Here is a 15786-nt window from a genome sequence, read left to right as displayed (position 1 = left end):
TGAGAATGTTACCATTCGTAGCCAGTGGTAATGAAGCCATAACCCAATGTAGTGTCCGAGCATTTGTTATACCCCTCCAACTCTGGCTTCTCGCTCATCCATGATTTTCATCGTTCCAATGTTGGCGGCTGTGCTTTCAGCTGCCTGAATCCTAAGCTATGGATTTCACAAAACCTCTCCACCTCCCGTCTCATTTACAATGCTCCTTAAAACCTACCTCTTTGGCCAAGGTTTAGGTCACCTATCCTAATATCTCCATATGCTTCTCGGTGTGAAATTTTTACCGAACAGCGCTCCTATGGAACAACTTGGGAAATGTTGCTACATTAAATGCGTTCAGCAGGTCAAGCAGCATCTATGGAGGGAGAAGGAGTTAACGTTTCAGGTTCTGATGAAAGGTCATTGACCTGAAACGCCAACTCTTTCTCCCTCTACGGATATGGCTCGGCCTAAGTGTTTCTGCAACTTGTTTTTATTAATTCTATATCTGCAGCATAGTTTCAACTCAGAAATTTCAAGATCTTTCAAGTATAGATAGGGTAATTTGCTTCAGTTAAACAAAAACTATCTAAGCAGGTAGTAATGGGATAAATACCAGTGTTTGCAGCCTCAGAAATGCAGCTCCAACATTTGGGGTGAACACTTCAGCTGTTATTAGGCTTATAGATCATACCGGTGCCAATACAAAATAGGGGAAGAAATCACACTTTAATATTGCAATTCTATCTCATCACCTCCAAATTGCTCTCTCCACTAATAACTACCAGTACTTCACCATAATGCTCTAAAGCTCAAATGCTGTAGACACAACCCAAATTTGTAAAGAGGAAATCCAAAACTGCACTGCTAGCTGTTTTTCATCAGTTCATGTGAGTACATGAAAATTTCATTTTGGTTGCAGATTGAGTGTGTGCATTTGAGTATAATTCCTGGGCAAGCAATGTGCCTACATGTACAATGCAAAGAACAGCACTCAGGTTATTTGGGGTAAAGTAACTCATGCTCATGCAAATAGTGGCATGGTATGTGCCAAGTTTGGCACTATCCTGTCCGCAAAGGCTATTCAGCACAAGATTCATGTGATGCTGCAGCCAGCCAGGATTCCAAAGTACAGCTGTAAAATGATCTGGAAAAAATACTATTGACAAAAGTAAGTGAAATGTTCTTTATGGGGGCGGGGAGGAGGGTCAGGGGAGGGAAGAACTAGTGGAATGTATTGGTACAAGCTGCCCCTTCTCTTTGCTGAACACAGATTAGCTGCGCTGTATGTACCCTAGTTCAATCATGTCCTATAAAGCATATGAGGGAAATGGACACTGAACAATTTGTTTTTAAATTCTTTCGCAGGATGTGGGCATCGCTGGCAGGGCCAGCATTTATTGCCCACCCGTAATTGCCCTTAAGAAGGTGGTGGTGAGCTGCCTTCTTGAATCGCTGCAGTCCATGTGGTGTAGGTACACCCACAGTGCTGTTAGAGAGGGAGAAAGAACATAGAGGGAAAGAACATAAAAATGCACCTCTACACGTGCCTATACACAAAATGAAGCCAATGAAAATATAGTTAATCTTTAAAACTGCTGCACAACTGCCTGAGCAGGAAAGAGATCTTATGGGCTATAGTTCATGAATTGAGATCCACGACCAGTGCCACAAGAATGTTAAAAAAGTGAAACAAGTCCGTGGAGATATAGCAAAGACAAAAACTAGAAGCACAATCCTTTCTTTGGACAAAGTTTTGGTCCATGCACACCGAGAACATTGTGTCTACTTCTGCTCCTCCCACATGCTGAGGAATATAGAGGCCCTGGAAAAGTTTTCAAAGAGGGCAACTTGATTGAACCATAGTTTAAGGGTCCTTAATTATTGATCTAGGCTTAAAAAGCTGAACATTTTAATTTGGAAAAGTGTGGATTTTGCAGGGCTATGAGTGAGATTTTTAAATTAATGAAGTGGTTAGGTTCTGCCCAGGTGGATAGATGATTTCAGCTAAGTAAGCAGTGACTTTAAGCTCTAAGGAGAGAGGCCTTCTTAACCAAAGCTCTACAGTTGCAGCAGAATACATTTCATGCAAAACACAGCATAATATTCCCATTGCTACAAGATGGTACATCACCCAATTTACTGTTAGTAATGCCAGGTTTGCATCCTAAGCAGTTAGAAATATAATAGGTTGAAATGCACAGAGTGAAATAAGTCAGCATGTGAAAGAGGGCAGCAAATTGAGGTTTAGGGTGAGGTCCTCTACCAGAACCCCAGTTCTGATATTTGTGCGTTTCTCTTCACCTAAAAATAAATCACTCTTTCATATGCTAACAAACCTGCTGTGTATTTCCAACCTTTTGTGTTTTCATTTTCAGATGTCCTGACTTCCAGATTCCCTCTTTGTTTCTGGAGATTAGAAAAGTAATAGAATGTGCATTAGAAGAACAGAAGTGATTTCCTTGGAGGGGATAAAATGCATGGAACCTATTTCTCTGGCAAAGCCTCTGTTCATTACACATTATAACAAGGAGACTTGGAAGTTAAATTGCTATGAGGTATGTATTAAGGAATAACAAAAACATTAAAACAAAAGCACGCACAGGAGCTGAATTTTTACTTTGTTCCTCCTAATGAGCAATTGTTGCAGCCCTCAAGAGGAAAAGAAAGAACAGGAACAAAACAGGCAGCGCTGTAAAAAGCAAAGTCACAGGCAGCCAGCAGTGAAATTAAATAATTACACACAACTAAATTTAGGTGGCCACCTGTTGGTCTCGCTACTAGATGCTGAAACAAAAAGAAACATTTAAAAAAGATAGAATTCTGCCTCTTTCCTCCTTCTCAGTTTCTATCAGGACTTGGTATTCTTTTAAAAACAAAAAAACTGCAGATGCTGGAAATCCAAAACAAAAACAGCATTACCTGGAAAAACTCAGCAGGTCTGGCAGCATCGGCGGAGAAGAAGAGAGTTGACGTTTCGAGTCCTCATGACCCTTCGACAGAACTTGCGTTCGAGTCCAAGAAAGAGTTGAAATATAAGCTGGTTTAAGGTGTGTGTGTGGGGGCGGAGAGATAGAGAGACAAAGAGGTGGAGGGGGGGGTGTGGTTGTAGGGACAAACAAGCAGTGATAGAAGCAGATCATCAAAAGATGTCAACGACAATAGTACAATAGAACACATAGGTGTTAAAATTAAAGTTGGTGATATTATCTAAACGAATGTGCTAATTAAGAATGGATGGTAGGGCACTCAAGGTATAGCTCTAGTGGGTTTTTTTTTTATATAATGGAAATAGGTGGGAAAAGGAAAATCTTTATAACTTATTGGAAAAAAAAGGGAAGGGGGAAACAGAAAGGGGGTGGGGATGGGGGAGGGAGCTTACGACCTAAAGTTGTTGAATTCAATATTCAGTCCGGAAGGCTGTAAAGTCCCTAGTCGGAAGATGAGGTGTTGTTCCTCCAGTTTGCGTTGGGCTTCACTGGAACAATGCAGCAAGCCAAGGACAGACATGTGGGCAAGAGAGCAGGGTGGAGTGTTGAAATGGCAAGCGACCAGGAGGTTTGGGTCATTCTTGCGGACAGACCGCAGGTGTTCTGCAAAGCGGTCGCCCAGTTTACGTTTGGTCTCTCCAATGTAGAGGAGACCACATTGGGAGCAACGAATGCAGTAGACTAAGTTGGGGGAAATGCAAGTGAAATGCTGCTTCACTTGAAAGGAGTGTTTGGGTCCTTGGACGGTGAGGAGAGAGGAAGTGAAGGGGCAGGTGTTGCATCTTTTGCGTGGGCATGGGGTGGTGCCATAGGAGGGGGTTGAGGAGTAGGGGGTGATGGAGGAGTGGACCAGGGTGTCCCGGAGGGAGCGATCCCTACGGAATGCCGATAAGGGGGGTGAAGGGAAGATGTGTTTGGTGGTGGCATCATGCTGGAGTTGGCGGAAATGGCGGAGGATGATCCTTTGAATGCGGAGGCTGGTGGGGTGATAAGTGAGGACAAGGGGGACCCTATCATGTTTCTGGGAGGGAGGAGAAGGCGTGAGGGCGGATGCGCGGGAGATGGGCCGGACACGGTTGAGGGCCCTGTCAACGACCATGGGTGGAAAACCTCGGTTAAGGAAGAAGGAGGACATGTCAGAGGAACTGTTTTTGAATGTAGCATCATCGGAACAGATGCGACGGAGGCGAAGGAACTGAGAAAATGGGTTGGAGTCCTTACAGGAAGCGGGGTGTGAGGAGCTGTAGTCGAGATAGCTGTGGGAGTCGGTGGGTTTGTAATGGATATTGGTGGACAGTCTATCACCAGAGATTGAGACAGAGAGGTCAAGGAAGGGAAGGGAAGTGTCAGAGATGGACCACGTGAAAATGATGGAGGGATGGAGATTGGAAGCAAAATTAATAAATTTTTCCAAGTCCTGACGAGAGCGTGAAGTGGCACCGAAGTAATCATCGATGTACCGGAGAAAGAGTTGTGGAAGGGGGCCGGAGTAGGACTGCAACAAGGAATGTTCCACATACCCCATAAAGAGACAGGCATAGCTGGGGCCCATGCGGGTACCCATAGCCACACCTTTTATTTGGAGGAAGTGAGAGGAGTTGAAGGAGAAATTGTTCAGTGTGAGAACAAGTTCAGCCAGACGGAGGAGAGTAGTGGTGGATGGGGATTGTTCGGGCCTCTGTTCGAGGAAGAAGCTAAGGGCCCTCAGACCATCCTGGTGGGGGATGGAGGTGTAGAGGGATTGGACGTCCATGGTGAAGAGGAAGCGGTTGGGGCCAGGGAACTGGAAATTGTTGATGTGACGTAAGGTGTCAGAGGAATCACGGATATAGGTGGGAAGGGACTGGACAAGGGGAGAGAGAAGGGAGTCAAGATAACGAGAAATGAGTTCTGTGGGGCAGGAACAAGCTGAGACGATCGGTCTGCCGGGGCAGTTCTGTTTGTAGATTTTGGGTAGGAGATAGAAGCGGGCCGTCCGAGGTTGGGAGACTATCAGGTTGGAAGCTGTGGGAGGGAGATCCCCAGAGGAGATGAGGTCAGTGACAGTCCTGGAAACAATGGTTTGATGTTCAGTGGTGGGGTCATGGTCCAGGGAGAGGTAGGAGGAAGTGTCTGCGAGTTGACGCTCAGCCTCCGCGAGGTAGAGGTCAGTGCGCCAGACAACAACAGCACCACCCTTGTCAGCGGGTTTGATGACAATGTCAGGGTTGGACCTGAGAGAATGGAGTGCAGTAAGTTCAGAGAGAGACAGGTTAGAATGGGTGAGAGGAGCAGAGAAATTGAGACGACTAATGTCGCGCCGACAGTTCTCAATGAAAAGATCAAGAGAAGGTAAGAATCCAGAGGGAGGGGTCCAGGTGGAGGGAGAATATTGGAGATGGGTAAAAGGATCCGTTGAACTGGGAGAGGACTCCTGCCCAAAGAAGTGAGCCCGGAGACGAAGACGGCGCAAGTAGAGTTCAGCATCATGCCGAGCCCGAAATTCATTGAGGTGAGGGCGTAAGGGTATGAAACTAAGTCCTTTGCTGAGCACTGAACGTTCAGCATCGGAGAGGGGAAGGTCAGGGGGTATAGTGAATACACGGCTGGGGTTGGGATTGGAAGAAAGGGTGGGGACGGAGGAACAGGCAGGGGTGGAGGGTCCTAGATGGGTGTTGGTGTCAATGAGTTGTTGCAGCTTGCGTTCCTTAGCACTTGAGAGAAAGAGAAAAAGTTTCTTGTTGAGGCGTCGGATGAGCCGAAGGATAAAATGAAACTGGGGGCACGCGCAGCTTTGAAAAAGGGTACGGCGGTGCTGCTGGAGGGAGAGGTCGAGTGTGTTCATATGGCGGCGCATGGCACTGAGTGTTGGTTTCAGAATGTGACGGGAACAGCAGTCCGAGAAACGTTGTATGTCCCGGAGATACCTGTAATCCTGGGTGGGTTCGAAACATGAGGAGTGGAATTTCAGTTGAAATCCACGTGGGGTAAGTCGGAGACGGAGACAGTCACTGAGAAAGGAGATATGGCTGTGAAAGCGGGTTTTAGTAAACACCTTGTCAAACACTAGGAGGGAAATGGAAAGCAAGGAAGGTGAGCAAGACAACAGAGAGATATGGAAATCTTGTCGATTTTTTCTCTTTCTCTCAAGTGCTAAGGAACGCAAGCTGCAACAACTCATTGACACCAACACCCATCTAGGACCCTCCACCCCTGCCTGTTCCTCCGTCCCCACCCTTTCTTCCAATCCCAACCCCAGCCGTGTATTCACTATACCCCCTGACCTTCCCCTCTCCGATGCTGAACGTTCAGTGCTCAGCAAAGGACTTAGTTTCATACCCTTACGCCCTCACCTCAATGAATTTCGGGCTCGGCATGATGCTGAACTCTTCTTGCGCCGTCTTCGTCTCCGGGCTCACTTCTTTGGGCAGGAGTCCTCTCCCAGTTCAACGGATCCTTTTACCCATCTCCAATATTCTCCCTCCACCTGGACCCCTCCCTCTGGATTCTTACCTTCTCTTGATCTTTTCATTGAGAACTGTCGGCGCGACATTAGTCGTCTCAATTTCTCTGCTCCTCTCACCCATTCTAACCTGTCTCTCTCTGAACTTACTGCACTCCATTCTCTCAGGTCCAACCCTGACATTGTCATCAAACCCGCTGACAAGGGTGGTGCTGTTGTTGTCTGGCGCACTGACCTCTACCTCGCGGAGGCTGAACGTCAACTCGCAGACACTTCCTCCTACCTCTCCCTGGACCATGACCCCACCACTGAACATCAAACCATTGTTTCCAGGACTGTCACTGACCTCATCTCCTCTGGGGATCTCCCTCCCACAGCTTCCAACCTGATAGTCTCCCAACCTCGGACGGCTCGCTTCTATCTCCTACCCAAAATCCACAAACAGAACTGCCCCGGTAGACCGATCGTCTCAGCTTGTTCCTGCCCCACAGAACTCATTTCTCGTTATCTTGACTCCCTTCTCTCTCCCCTTGTCCAGTCCCTTCCCACCTACATCCGTGATTCCTCTGACACCTTACGTCACATCAACAATTTCCAGTTCCCTGGCCCCTACCGCTTCCTCTTCACCATGGACGTCCAATCCCTCTACACCTCCATCCCCCACCAGGATGGTCTGAGGGCCCTTAGCTTCTTCCTCGAACAGAGGCCCGAACAATCCCCATCCACCACTACTCTCCTCCGTCTGGCTGAACTTGTTCTCACACTGAACAATTTCTCCTTCAACTCCTCTCACTTCCTCCAAATAAAAGGTGTGGCTATGGGTACCCGCATGGGCCCCAGCTATGCCTGTCTCTTTGTGGGGTATGTGGAACATTCCTTGTTGCAGTCCTACTCCGGCCCCCTTCCACAACTCTTTCTCCGGTACATCGATGATTACTTCGGTGCCACTTCATGCTCTCGTCAGGACTTGGAAAAATTTATTAATTTTGCTTCCAATCTCCACCCCTCCATCATTTTCACGTGGTCCATCTCTGACACTTCCCTTCCCTTCCTTGACCTCTCTGTCTCAATCTCTGGTGATAGACTGTCCACCAACATCCATTACAAACCCACCGACTCCCACAGCTATCTCGACTACAGCTCCTCACACCCCGCTTCCTGTAAGGACTCCATCCCATTTTCTCAGTTCCTTCGCCTCCGTCGCATCTGTTCCGATGATGCTACATTCAAAAACAGTTCCTCTGACATGTCCTCCTTCTTCCTTAACCGAGGTTTTCCACCCACGGTCGTTGACAGGGCCCTCAACCGTGTCCGGCCCATCTCCCGCGCATCCGCCCTCACGCCTTCTCCTCCCTCCCAGAAACATGATAGGGTCCCCCTTGTCCTCACTTATCACCCCACCAGCCTCCGCATTCAAAGGATCATCCTCCGCCATTTCCGCCAACTCCAGCATGATGCCACCACCAAACACATCTTCCCTTCACCCCCCTTATCGGCATTCCGTAGGGATCGCTCCCTCCGGGACACCCTGGTCCACTCCTCCATCACCCCCTACTCCTCAACCCCCTCCTATGGCACCACCCCATGCCCACGCAAAAGATGCAACACCTGCCCCTTCACTTCCTCTCTCCTCACCGTCCAAGGACCCAAACACTCCTTTCAAGTGAAGCAGCATTTCACTTGCATTTCCCCCAACTTAGTCTACTGCATTCGTTGCTCCCAATGTGGTCTCCTCTACATTGGAGAGACCAAACGTAAACTGGGCGACCGCTTTGCAGAACACCTGCGGTCTGTCCGCAAGAATGATCCAAACCTCCCGGTCGCTTGCCATTTCAACACTCCACCCTGCTCTCTTGCCCACATGTCTGTCCTTGGCTTGCTGCATTGTTCCAGTGAAGCCCAACGCAAACTGGAGGAACAACACCTCATCTTCCGACTAGGGACTTTACAGCCTTCCGGACTGAATATTGAATTCAACAACTTTAGGTCGTAAGCTCCCTCCCCCATCCCCACCCCCTTTCTGTTTCCCCCTTCCCTTTTTTTTCCAATAAGTTATAAAGATTTTCCTTTTCCCACCTATTTCCGTTATATAAAAAAAAACCCACTAGAGCTATACCTTGAGTGCCCTACCATCCATTCTTAATTAGCACATTCGTTTAGATAATATCACCAACTTTAATTTTAACACCTATGCGTTCTATTGTACTATTGTCGTTGACATCTTTTGATGATCTGCTTCTATCACTGCTTGTTTGTCCCTACAACCACACCCCCCCCTCCACCTCTTTGTCTCTCTATCTCTCCGCCCCCCACACACACACCTTAAACCAGCTTATATTTCAACTCTTTCTTGGACTCGAACGCAAGTTCTGTCGAAGGGTCATGAGGACTCGAAACGTCAACTCTTTTCTTCTCCGCCGATGCTGCCAGACCTGCTGAGTTTTTCTTGGTATTCTTTTGCCAGGTACCCATTCTTCATATTGAGAGCAAGTGTTGGCAGGCTATCTGACCCCAAGAAACAGCCCAGGCAAGCCCACTCCTGTGCTCATACAACAGCTATGCCATCCACAGGCATTTTCCAAACGGGGGTCACTATGATAGTAAAAAGAAGTGGGAACCTTTGCTGACATTTCTGACCACCCCCTCCCCGATCCAGAAGTGCCAAGGTTAATTGTAGCATCTCCAGTCAACTGAATACAGACCAGCAGTCATAGCTTACAATAGCTCCACTTGTGCAATAAACTTTGACCCAACAGGTTCTGTGTAAGCCTGAAATCTCTGCGAATTGGCAGAAGTGGATCACAAGATAGTAGCCGTATAATCCTTCAAACATGTTCACATGCCAACAGTATAAAATAGAGAGAAAATGTTAATAGCCCTGATGTGACCACCATTTTGCAAATAGCCAAATTGCACTCTTCACCATTAGTATTAGTTGTGAATTCCTAACAATGATAGATTTTGTCCTCGTATTATAATTTTCAAGATTAGAGGATATTAACATGGGGAAATGTGTCCGTTTCCATTTCAAGCATGACATATCAACAATGAGAGCTACTGGAGCAGGTGTAATGCACTGACATCCGGAGTAAAACTTCACACGCTCTGTCCGAACCTCAAGCTTAGCCCCAGGTGAGCGCTGCCCACTGCATCAGTGCACTATTTTACCACAGCCCTCGGCTCCTCAAAGGGACATTGCAAATTTAACACAACCTTACTCATCGACTAGCCCTTGGTGCTGCTTTTTCCAGCTGCATGGCTGCGACTAACTTTGCTCTCAATAGCACCCTGACCAATTAAATTCTTTCCCCCTCAGTGATGTGCTGGCTGAACAAAGTGGTTGCATTTCTACTTGTGCTTTCATTACCCCTTCTAATCTATTATCTAGCTGGTGTCCATTTCTTTTCTTACACCCAGTGAATCATATTGGGACAATTCTTAAAATAATGTGGAAGAAGCCAGATAAATGCAAGTTGTACAGGATTCAGCACAAGGCAGCAACAATTTATGTACCAACTCCTGAATGAAAACCTACGGAACATCTGGCAAATCAACTAGGCTACTAAATATTCTAACTTCACTACAGGATACAGTAGCATAGTGGCTATTTTACTGGACTACTAATCCAGAGGCCTGGGCTATAATGATCTTGTGCAAATTGCACCACACCTGTCACCTGCTGATTAAATGAAATTAAATTCAGTCATTAAATAAATCTGGAATTTTAAAAAAAAAGCTAGTATCAGTAACTCTGATTGTGAAACTACTGAACTGTTGTAAAAACCCATCTGGTTCACTAATGCTCTTTAAAGAAGGAAATCTGGTTTCCCCGGTCTGGCCTAATTGGGACTCCCTAGCCATAGTAACGTGGTTGTCCCTTAACTGTAAATCATTCAGTTGCACCTCGAGGGCAATTAGGGATGGGTGATTAATTGATTAATGCTGGCCTAGCCACATCCCGTGAATAAGTAAATAAATACATAAATAAATAAATAAATTAGCGCATTGTGTTTCTCATTACAGAATAACATTTCTGTCTGATTTATTATTTTTCACTATTCAAGGATGTTATTAGAAAAGCTGCCTTAGTATCCACAAGAAACACAGCAGGAGAGCAATTGTCTGTCATCATAAAGTTCTATTGGTCAAATTTAAGCATCAGGGGAGTGTTTCAGAAAAAAAAGAGATGATTTCAGAAAGTCTGTCTTACCTCCTAAACAACTCCTCTTCGATCCCAGATTGCTTCAGTGTCGCACTATCACGTGGATCAGGTCCTATGAAAGTGGAAAACAGTAAACGATCTCAGTAATAACTTGTCTAGTTTGCAAACTATAATCAAGTTGATCCTACGAAACTCACAAACCAGGAACCTGTCACAATGCTGCTGTACTGGGACAGTTTCATAATTTCAGGAGGAAAAACAAACAACATAGGTACTATACAACTGTACTTTTCTTTTTTTTTAAACTGTTAAACTGTTCTTTTAGTCATAATCTTACTTTTCCTTTCCTTTCTGCTAGTGTGATTTAGAAAAGGGGTGAAGGAATCCAATTTTTAACCCACAGATTCCAGGTTTCCTGGGGCTCAGGAATCCTGGCACATAAAAAGAGGTGATATGAGCCAGATCCAGGAGATAGGTGCATTTACAGCACAGCTTGTGGGCCAGGAGGAATAGGAGGGCTTCTCCCAGCAACTTCAAGCTAACCACTTTACAGACAACACGATCGGATCCTTCTATGTCTGACTTCCACATAAGCATGTATTTATGTAGCACCTTTAAGGCAGAAAAGCATCCCACATAGAAGAGTAAACTGACAATAGTTGTCAGGAGGAGGTGATTAAAAGTTTGATGAAAAGTGAGTTTTAAGGAGTCATAAAAGGAGAGCAAGTTGGAAACATTCAGGAAGTGAATTCCAGAGCTCATAGAAAAGATAGCTGAGATACAAGGGGGTATTTGGATTGTGTGTTACTCAAGGACACAGCTACACCACAGATTTTCTGGAAGGTTGTACGGCTGGAAGAGATTACAGAGGTAAGAAAGAGAGACAGTTGCATGGTTGTAATGGTACTGGGCTAGTAATTGAGTGGCTCAAGTTGATGCTCTGGGGATATGGGTTCAAATCTCTCTACAGAAGCTGGTGAAAGTTAAATTCAATTAGTAAATCTGGACTATAAAGCTAGTCTCAGTAATGAAGACCATGACAAATATTACCCTTACCTGGTCTGGCCTACATGTGATTCTAGACTCATAGCAATGGGGTTGACTCTTAACTGCCCTCTGAAATGGCCTAGCAAGTGCAATTAGGGATGAACAACAAATGCTGGCCTTGTCAGCGACATCCTCATCCCATGGAAGAATAAAGGAGATAAGGAAGGCTGAGACCCTGAAGGGATTTTAACATGGGGATGAGAATTTTAAATTTGAGTTGTTGGGAAATCAGGAGCCAATGTAGGTCAGCAAACATGGGGTGGGGGTGGGACGTAGTAGGTGATGGACAAGAAGTAGCTTATAGGGGATGGTTGTGCAGCCAGGAAACAGTGGGGTAGTTATGTCTGCATGAGGGCAGTAGCAAATGGGCTGAAGCAGGTGCAGAGATGGGTGATATTACAAAATGGAAGTAAACAGTCTTTGTAATTCAGTGGGCATGGTGCAAAATTTAATGCCCTGCATGAGGTGAGTTTGGAGAGAAGGAGCATTCAGTCATGCAGGAGGGTGCCTGTGGGGCCTCAGTCCAATAAAGTCTGGGGCAGGAAGGCTCATGAATGCTATTCTCACCCCACCACCAACTAAGCGCAAACAAAAGGGCAAGAAGGCTGTTCATGTGCTTTCCCACTTCCCACCCCAGACTTTGTTGGGACGGCGGCAAGCCGGGGAATCAACATCCGGGGAGCCCGAAAAGTGCGGGTTCCCAGGACAGAATCCATCGTTGCCAAGCACTCTGTACCTGATTAAAGGACTGGCATCTGAAAAGGAGGATACCACTGAAAATCATGCCCCTGGCTTTGCTGCTGACCACTCCCCTCCCCACCCTGTGATCCCACCTGCCCTCACTCACCTTTAACCTGGGTCCCTTGCTGATCCTGCTGTTCTGGGGTCGCATTATTAGCAGCTGCTACTGCTCCCCCGGCACTGCCCACAATGGACAGCTGTCGGTTTCTGATTGGCCTGCAGCTCTCGAGAGGGGCGCGTGGGACCTCCGTCCATGGGGTCCTTGATCCCTGGGAGGGCCCACTGCTGGCCACTTAAGTGCCTGATTGGCACATACTATGGCGGGCCTTCCCCAAAGGAGGAGAATTGGGGCTCCCATCAGCTCTCCAGCCAGCAGATGAAACCTCCGTCACCTGGCTTAAATACCGCACGTGATACTCACCTCGGGGATTACAAGGTGGTGAACAGTCTGGTTCAAAGTTAGACGGTGGCAGGGAAGGGGTGGGAGATGTAATCAGTGGCATCGGGTACGTAGTTTGTGACAGGAGCTAAAATCGATGGCTTCAGTCTTCCAAAATGTTTCAACAATTTACTGGATAAGCACAGTACCAAAAGACAATAAAATTGGGATCAGCCCATAAGGGATTAAGGTACAATTTTTAGAACATATTTCTTCAAACATTCAATACCAATCAGGTTTTTCAACAAAAGCATGAGGTTTGCCTCCTGGCAGATCTGCCAAACGAGAAATTGTATGTGACCTTTGCAAATCCCAGTTTATTCCACAAAGTTCAGGTTTGCTGCCAAAACTAAAGTCTATTCAGAATTCCCTAGTATTGAATCAGTCCAAACTGCGCTGAATTCAGGCCTGTTAATCATTCCTGATTGAACAGGCACAATGGTGCAAATTATTGCATCAAAAGATGATCAGCAAGAGGGGTTGTGTTGTCTGGTTTCCAAGTTCCAGATAGTGCTTGGTCAAATACAGTTTAATTAAGGCCTAGAACAATGCCCTGGTCTCCTGATTAATTAATCTGACCAGGTGCCATTGACAATTTGCCTGTAGGCCTCCATTTTAAAACTGTATAGCTTCTAATTTAAATGAAACTGTTTTCAAACTATATATGAGATAAATTACAGAACTCTCCATGTTTTGTCACACCCACTTCCTAATACTCCAGGTGATAGCAGGACAGAGTCAAAAAATGATACAGCGCAGACAGAGACCATTCAACCTGTCACGCTTTTGCCAGCTCTTCGGTAGAACTATCCAACTAATCCCATAGCCCTGCTCTGTCCTCATAGCCCTGTAAATGTTTCCCCCCTTCATGTATTTATCCAATTCTCTGCTGAATGTTACTACTGAATCTGCTTCCATTGGCTCTTTTAGATAACGTATCCACATCACAACTCTATGTGTGGAAAAATGTTTCCTTGTGTCCCTATATTGCTGAAACTGTACAGAATGCATTCAGTGTGCGTTCTGATGGGTTTACTCATAATGTTGGATCTAAATTAGAGATTGAATAGAGATTGTAAATTTAATTTTGGAGCGTACTGAGAAATGTTTCATTTCCTAATAGAAGGCTTTTCTTTACCCAGAGCGTTCTATTCAGAGAAATAATAATGTGCAGCTAGAAATCCACGTTGATGCTTCCTATCGGCTTTGTCCTGTGATTTCTCTATCTTCTGACCCACAACTGCCAACCTCAATACTTGTAATATTGTAGCAATCATCACCTTGTGTGACAAGGACTTAACATTCATATAGTCCCTTTTCCTAACGTGTCAGCTAGGCTCTCTCATCTCTGCGTCAGAAGGTTGTGGGTTCAAGTTCCATTCCAGACACTTGATCACAAATCCTAGGCTGACACTTCAGTACAGGACCGAGGGAGTATAGCATTATCAGAGGTCCCTTCTTTCAAATTACCTGAGGCCCCATCTGCCTTCTCAGGTCAGAATATTAAAAGAGCAGGGGTGTTCTCTCTGTTGGCCTGGTCAATACTTTTCCTTCAACAAAATCACTGAAACAAATGATTTGGTCATTATCCCACTACTGTTACTGGGACCTTGCTGTGTAAAAATTGGCTGCAGCATTTCCTACACTGCAACAGTAACTACACCTCAAAAAAGTTGCATCCAAGAGCTTCGAGATGTCCTGAGGTCATGACAGATGTTATATAAATGCAAGGTTTTTTCTAAATGTCAAAGCATATTTTATCCAATGAGTTTTCTGAAACCTTTGAGACAAAGATGCCAGCGATTTTTCACACCAGAAAATCACATAAATAGCAATGGCACAACGGCGTGAATGATCAATAAATCAATGGTTGGGATGGGGGAGGAGAAAGGGTGCTAAGGTTTTGGTTGAGTGAAAAATATTGGCCTAGAGCCAGTAGAACATTTTCTTTACGATCCATGCAGTAGGATCTTGAATTTTCCGTTGAAGCAATGGCAGCAAGCCCATTATTAACTCTTAGAAAGAAGGTGAATGTTTCACATCAATACATCAGCTTTTACTGAAGTCCTAATGCTAACCCTTCACATACCTGCAGTGTTGGAGTTTGATGGCTTTGACAACGGTTGAGGAAGATCCTTCATTCGTGAGACAAGGCTTTCAGACAGCTGTAAAGAAACACATTTAGTAAAGGCTGTGACATTCTTTGCATGAGCCCTTCGCTGTGAACTTAGCTACTTTAATTGGGACAAAGAAAGAAGGCATCTTGACAAAGTCTAAAATTAAAAACTTTGCAAAATTAAAATCAGTTCCACTCCCCAGTGGCTCAGATGCAGATGTTTTAACAGACCTTTAATATCCTATGTTCGATCACTGGTTTGTGCTAAATTAACTAACCTCATCCAGGATCCCAGTAAGGGCATTAAAAATGGCTTCAATGGTTATTGGCTACAGAAAGGAAAAGAGGCAGACTTGTACTTATATTGCTTCCTAGCATGCCTCTTAGAAATCTCCCGAAGCAATTCAATTACCGTGAATTGCTCTCGAGTGCAGTTACTGTTGTTCTGTACACACCAGCCAACATGCACAAAGCAACATCTCTCAAACAGCCGCAAGTTGAATGGCCAGGTAATCTGTTTTGATGATGTTAGTTGAAGGTCGAATATCAGGCAGGAAGAACTCGCGGCTGATTTCAAATGATGCCTTTGAGCAGAACCGTCCAAGCAATTGGGCCAGGGCTCTGTTTAATGTTTCACCTGTAAGATAACAAATCTGACAATGCAGCACTCCTTCAGTAACTCAGAGCACTCAAAATCACTGAAACAAATGATTTGGTCATTATCCCACTGCTGTTACTGGGACCTTGCTGTGCAAAAATTGGCTGCAGCATTTCCGACATTGTAACAGCAACTACACCTCAAAAAGTTGCATCCAAGAGCTTCAAGATGTCCTCAGGTCATGACAGGTGTTATATAAATGCAAGGTTTTT

At 45.5% G+C, this 15786-nt stretch overlaps 1 protein-coding gene across 1 annotated transcript in view; it reads right to left on the bottom strand.

Moving 5' to 3' along the window:
• Window positions 1–15786, bottom strand: part of LOC121280224 (MICOS complex subunit mic25-like) — a 452141-nt gene that overhangs the window by 416479 nt on the left and 19876 nt on the right. Inside the window, exons 2-3 of the mRNA XM_041191988.1 lie at window positions 14890–14965; window positions 10622–10685 (exon numbers count right to left, since the gene is read on the bottom strand). Coding sequence (XP_041047922.1) covers window positions 10622–10685; window positions 14890–14965 — 140 coding nt within the window. The remainder of the gene's footprint in view (window positions 1–10621; window positions 10686–14889; window positions 14966–15786) is intronic.

This window comes from Carcharodon carcharias, chromosome 7, assembly GCF_017639515.1.
Source record: "Carcharodon carcharias isolate sCarCar2 chromosome 7, sCarCar2.pri, whole genome shotgun sequence".
Lineage (NCBI taxonomy): Eukaryota > Metazoa > Chordata > Chondrichthyes > Lamniformes > Lamnidae > Carcharodon > Carcharodon carcharias.
The sequence above is the reverse complement of the archived record's forward strand: the minus strand, read 5'-3'. Positions and strand labels throughout refer to the sequence as shown.